At 49.8% G+C, this 6516-nt stretch overlaps 1 protein-coding gene across 1 annotated transcript in view; it reads left to right on the top strand.

Moving 5' to 3' along the window:
* The first annotated feature begins 223 nt into the window (after nucleotides 1–223).
* LOC128148297 (fibrillin-2-like) overlaps nucleotides 224–6516 on the top strand; it is a 116356-nt gene continuing 110063 nt past the window's right edge. The window contains exons 1-2 of the mRNA XM_052801985.1: nucleotides 224–365; nucleotides 3278–3580. Of these exons, the coding sequence (XP_052657945.1) occupies nucleotides 3411–3580 (170 nt within the window). The 5' untranslated portion in view covers nucleotides 224–365; nucleotides 3278–3410. The remainder of the gene's footprint in view (nucleotides 366–3277; nucleotides 3581–6516) is intronic.

Genomic DNA, 6516 nt, shown 5'->3' with positions numbered 1-6516 from the left:
GCATCCAGCTGAACTGAAAGCGTTCCCTAATTAACTGAACCAAACGAGAGCACTCGGCTCAGAAGGAATGGTTAGGTGATAATCATGTCTGCATTCAGACGTCTCTTGCTAAACCCAACCTCTCCCCCAGCCCCTCCTTGAAGTTAAAAACTTTTGGCTGAAGAATGCGGTAGGGTTGTCCTCTCGCTACTCCCACTCCTCCTGCACCCCTTTCTCCGCCACAAGGCCCTCCCCCTGTCCAATTTGGATGAGGCTGTACCTTTTCTTCTCTCCTTCAAGAGTGAGGGTTTTATTCCCTTCTTTTCTGCCCAGATCTCCACTAAACAAAGGAGCTCTGGGCACATCACCAGTTCCAGGACGTAAAGGTATTTAAACAGTTTCAGACTAAATCCAGAGCTGCATAGCTAAGAGCTGATTTCTTTCTCTTTATCTGCCTAAATGTTTGTCTGCCTAATTGTATTTTACTGTGTTTTGCACATATTTTTTTTTATTGATTGATTTAATTTGCACACTCAAAGGAATGGTTTTGAAACGTCTTTCCTGATTCCCTCCAAACTTGCAAATCAGTTTAAAATCTGACTTAGTGATTGATTCTCTCTTTGCTTTGCCAGTGTATTTCTTACAAGTGGTGTTTGACGGAATTTCTCAGAGCTGAAAATAATTTTTGAGCCTTTTTTTTTTTTAAAAAACTCTCTTTTGATGGTGTAAATGACTTTTCCATACTCTCCTAGTAAGACTTGTGTGAACGCTCTCAGGGTATGTGCCTGTGTATTGATCATTTGTCATGCTTCTAATTTCTCCGTGAGGAAATGGATGCATCTGGACTTTCTTCAGTTTAAAGTTGTGCACAAAGGCTGGAAATCTCTTGAAGTGCAAAACTTCATGCTTTTTATGACTTCTTTTTCCATCTGTTCTCTACCTCGGGAGCTCTGGGAGCAGAGGAAACGCTCTCCCTTTTGTCTCGCTGAAGATAATCATATCCCAGCCTTCAGCAGACAGGCGTGTGTAGCGAAGTAGCAGAGCTCTTACGGCCGCAGGAAGGGCAGTTTCTTTGTCTCTGCCTCTGCTCCCAGCCCTGCCTTTTTCCTTCCCACTCTGTCTTTCTCATTCACTGCATTTGAAATATTAGAGCCTGAAAAATGCATGCCCTCCAGAGCTGAGAGATTCCCAGCTGGGACACTGGGAGCAGTGAAGGGTTTTTTTAATTTTTTATTTTTTAAAAATTTTTTTTTTTTTAGACACATTTTCTGTCTTGTCTGGGCTGATTTTTTTTTTTTTTTTTTTTTTTTGCCTGCTTTGGGGCTGGGCTGGAACGGGAAAGTGCTGCTGTGGGAAAGCAAGGGGGACAGTTAGGGGAGGCTCGGGGGCCCTGTCCCTCCCCGCAGGAGTCGGACTCGGAGCCCGTGCCTCTCGCAGAAGCAGCAGATTATTTCCACTCTGGGGTGGAGAGGGGAGACCTGTGAGGATTCCTCCCCGAAAGAACAAACTTTTGGGGTCTTGAGGTGAGAGATGCTTTCTGATCCTCCGCCGGCCAGGAGGAGGAGGAAGGAAGGGTTCCCCAGCCCCATTTTCACAGGCAGAGCTGGGAGATTTGGGGAAGGGGAGGGAGTGCGATGAGGCTGGGGGTGAGGGCGGGGAGGAAGAAGAGGGAGCAGGAGAAGGGAGTAAGAGTCTACAGAGCACATTCCTCCGTGATCCATTTTACAGAGCCTTTTCCTCAGGCTTTCCCATAGCCTCCCTGGTCTCCCGCCCTGAGCCCGGCCTCACAGCCCTGCCTGCTCCCGGCACCCCACATTAGCACCCCGAGGCCGAGGCCGGCCGCCCCCTCACAGGCGACCCTCACCGGATTCCACCGTGACTCCCGCCGGGATCTGTGTTGTGCCAGGCTCCGTACCGCTCGCTCGGGGCTGTTTTCCTTCGCCCCTCAGTGCCTAGAGCCTCTCGGAGCCAGGACGGCTGGAAGGACTGAAATAAAGCTGCTCCGGAGTCCGCTGTGGGCTCCTTCTCCCCTCAGCGCCCCGTGGCGCGGGCTGACCCCCCGCTCCCCTCTGGGCTCTGCCCCTCGGCTCTGCTCGCGCTGGCCCCCGGCAGGGCCCGTGGCCTGCCCACGGGACCCCTCTGCCATGTCACCTACCCCCCGGGGGGGGAAGCAGGGCTCATGCCTTTATTTTTTTTTTCCCCAGGAAGGGGCCTTGTTCATCAGGACGGGCTTGCTCAGGGCAGAAAGTCTCTGGGGGCTGAGGACCTGCCCTGGTGTGATTCAGGGCCAAAGTCTGGATCTGGTCCCTGCCCAGCTCTGGCCACCTCGTAGGCTCGGTTGCCGGCCCCAGCCCTGGAGAGCTGGCCGTGCTGCGCTCGCCCCAAGGTGTGTCCACACCCAGAGGTGTGAGGGGTCTCCTTGCTGCCTCCATCGGCCCACTCCTCTCCTCCACAGAGGCTTTGGTCCCTCTATCCTCCTCCTCCCGTGGCCTCTCATGCTCGGCTGCCTGTCCCAGCTCAGGAGCTCTCCTACATCCTTCCAGCATGCCCAGCCCTCCACCTTCTCCTCTCTCCCTTCACCCTCCATGGAAACCAGGCTTAGCTTAATGCACCATGTCTTCATGCTCTAGTCCCAGCTCACAGTCTTCCATCTCACTCCAGCCCATGATGACGCTTTTGCCTACCTCAGCACCGGTGTACGTGTCCCTCTGATGGGTTTGCCAACAGACTGCTCCCCTCATCCAGCTAGAATTACCGGGTATCTGGGAGGTTGTTTTCCAGCAACTGATCTCCATGCTATGGCCTGTCTGGAGTACAATGCAGTAAAACCAGAGCTGTGGGACCTGGGAAGATGGTTCATAAATAGGATCTGCTCTTTCTTGAAGTTCTCCTCTTGCTTCATAGCCCTGCATCTCCTGTTGCTCCTCTGAACCAAGGCACTATGCCGAGGTCAGTATCATAACCCATCATCATGGGCAGGCCCAGGACGGGTGTGCTTTTGTCACTTTCTGTTTCCCCATCAGGAGGGCAAAATAGATGCAAGGGCAGAACCATGACTCTTGGAGATCTCTTGGTTTCCAGCTCTTGGGAAAGAAAGGTTTGGCAATGCTGTGGTAGGGAATGACAGTGTGAACATGTTGGCTGCGTGTACAAGGAGCCAAACTTGGTGTGACTGTATGACTCCACTGGATTAACTCTGGGGAGGGGCCACCTGAGATGATCAACTGTTTTAAAAATGTGAAAGCCCTTAAGAACACTTGTGTCTCTTTCTTTCTCTTTCCTCTGTTTTTGCTTCCAGAAAGGGAACGGCAGGACGGCACCTTGGCACTTAGGGGCTGCTGCCAAAAACCATCCTCCACCAAGGCAGCAGGGAGCCTCCAGCTGGAAGAAGCTTTCAGGGCAGCCGGGGGAATCAAGGAATCCGTGCCATCATGGGGGTATTATGGCTGGCCAGGTTCATGCTGGGATGTACAGCAGTTATGTATGTGGAACAAGCCCAGGGTCAATATGAAGGGGACTTGCAGACAGACAGATTTGCAGGCTACGAGGAAAGACAGCCAGCAAACAGAGTGAGAAGAAGAGGCCAAGACACTTTACGAGGGTACGTTTAATGTTCTTTTCTATTTTACAAAGCAGAACTTGGGTTATTATCATAGCACATAGAGACATGCTTACAGAATTTCCTTTCCTTGAGCTCAGGAAGTAGTCTGCTCTGCAGACCTACAGTAGGAGGAAAACTCATGCCACAGAGGACAGTGAAGCAGGCTCCCGTGCGAGCAGAGAGCTGTGCACTGAGCTCTGCTGCTTTGTTCGGGGGATCACAGCACCTTAGGGCTCACCTGCAATGACTGTGAAGAGCCATCCACGCTCTGCCTGTTTGTGGGAGGGATGCTGCGCATTTAGCTGGAGTGATGGCTGTGGCTGGAGCTTTCCACTGTCCCTAGCGGGGATGCTGTCAACTCAGGTTTTGACCCTGGAGTTGCCTTCGGCTCTCTACTACCAGTCAATGCTCTGGGCTGTATTGAGAGGTTATTGCCTCTGATAGCTGCTTTTACATGATGATTGTTGCTAATGGGAAGGTGTCACACGAAGTCATTTGTTGTGCAGCGTAGTTGTGGCTTGTGGTCTCATCTACAGACAAATCAGTGTGAGAGCTGGACCCATGAGTGTTTTCCACCTGAGGAGGGAGACAGGGCTCAGCTAGAAAATCCTGAAGCTTGTGCTGGAGCTCAGCTGTGTTTGCATGCTCTCAAGATGGTTCCTGGCCCCAGCATTGATTCTGGGTTATTTTAAGTCTGCCTGGCTGTAGTTCTTGGAAAGTGTTCCTGTGTCAGTGGGCAGAATCAGAGCAGAACGTGATACACGCGCGAAGCCTGGGCTGTGCCAGAGTCCTCCGGCACTTGCTGGGGAATGCTTCTTGAATGGGATGGAGTGCCGTGCTTTCAGCCCAGACAGTCAAATGTGCCGTGTTTGGGCTGGAGCTGGAACACAGAGCCTGGCCGTCGAGCTGCCAGGGGCAGGGCTGTGGGGCTGGCGGCATCTGCTCTTGGAATTCAAATGTGCATGGCCACTCCCTCCTGCTACGGCAGATTTGGAAAAGATGGACAGCAACTGTCCTGGGGGTTTGATCTTCTCAAAACTAGCTACCAAAAGCAGCCATTAGCTCACTCGCAGGGTAGGGACACCCTATGTCTCCCCCAATATGACCCATAAGTACTTTCGCCATGCTCCTCTCTTTGAGTCCGACATCCCTCAGATAAAACATCCCAAATGTTTATGCCTAATGGGGATGAAGGCCGTTACTTGAAAAGGATGGGATGACAGTCTACCAGATCCAGAGACTCTTGTTCAGCCTGGCTGCCCAAGGCTATGTGATTGATTACTGTGCTCATAATGGGGATGGAAAGGTTTGGAAGGACTTGATGTGTGTGTGGATAATGCTGTCTCACGCAGCCATGTGAAGAGAAAGGAAGGGCAGAGCGAGGAATCGATGAATGCTTCCATTCCCCACAGGACCCGAAAGAAGGTCACTGGTGTCCAGTGGTCTTATGGCACTCAGTGATTTAGGTGACCAGATGCTGTTTTCAAAAATGATTTACAGCTTAAATCCTTTTGACTTCTGGTGATTCTGAAGGGTCCAAATCCCAAGTGCATTTTAAAAATGAAGCCCAGACTCCCAAGTTAGAAATTACTTCTGAAAACCCTTCTGTACTTTAAAGCCTCAGACGTGGACCAACATTTAAGTAAAGTAATACCAAATTATCGGTTGTGTAAGTTCTTAGCGGCCACACAGTAAGTTCGAGACATGATCAGAATCAGGCCTGAAGTGTCTGGCTCCCAGTCCCCCGCAGAGAGCAGGACCACACTGCTACCTCCTTCAGTTTCTCTTCTGCTTTCCTCCTGCCCTCTGAAGCAATTGCTGTAGGAAAAGAAAAAACCCCACTGGGATAAGTGCAAGGTCTGTTTAAGGAAGTCTGTGCGACTATAATTTAAGATGACTGAAGAATCATTGTTTCTTGGCCCTTGGGAGAGCAGTCTTGTTTCAAGGGAGGGAATCATGGTGGGCAGTGCAGGGGAAGCTGGTAAAACTCCGAGTGGCTGGAGCTTCTGCCCCAGGCACTTCCCATGCTCTGTGTCAAGCGACCCTGACAGTCTCCTAGGTTTTGTGTCCAAATCTCTCCTTCAGGATTTCCAGCCCTTCAGCAATCTCTCTCTTTAAAATCTCTATTTTACAAGCAGAGAAAACCACTTGAGATGAGAAATCTATTGAAGAGCGATGTTTTAAATAATGTTCTACTGGGCTCAGAAAGCAGCTACAGATGTCACCAGCTACAATGCTGTAGATGGGTCTGGCAGCCAGTGAAAGCCATCTCCTGCAGAGCCACAGGCCCAGTAATTTTTGCTGTAGATTCCCCAAACAGCACTAGTCCCTCGTCCTTATGCTCTGGCTTGAAACAATTCTGGACAGTTGCAGCTGTGGATCAACATCTTCCCTGACCTGGGTTTTGCTGCCTTAAGGTATCAGGATTCTTTGCTGCTGTGAAATTTAAGTGAGTTTGATACACTTCTTTGGGAAAATCAGATAAGTCATAATTTAAGGGTTGGTTCACTCACAGACTAGCACTGCAGTAGCAAAAGAAATGAATGAACAGTGAGTTTTCTTGATGCAGCTTTAAATGTAAAGGAAGGCAGGGTTGTCGTCTTAGATGTGGTGCTATTTTACAATGTAGGTGTGCAAGTGGCTTATCTTGACTATTGGGATTTGTGGAATCATCTATTCTATAATGCCACACCTCTAAACACACATCTGAACCCCTGAACATGTTTATCTGCGGTCTCTATTTTAATAGTTTATGACACCATTTCAAATATTTGCTTTGGCATTTGCTTTCAAAGACCCACAACTTTCTTTCTCAGAGAGAGAGACTAATTTCAATCCAACTTTCATCAGAAATAGCTTCGGTTCTGAGACTTTCTTTGGTTCTGAGGCTTGCGTGAAAGGAATTTAAATAGAACAGCAATTAAAATAAGGCAAAG

This window comes from Harpia harpyja, chromosome 11 (genome assembly GCF_026419915.1).
Source record: "Harpia harpyja isolate bHarHar1 chromosome 11, bHarHar1 primary haplotype, whole genome shotgun sequence".
Classification (NCBI taxonomy): Eukaryota; Metazoa; Chordata; class Aves; order Accipitriformes; family Accipitridae; genus Harpia; species Harpia harpyja.
This window is presented reverse-complemented; position numbering and strand designations above follow the sequence as displayed.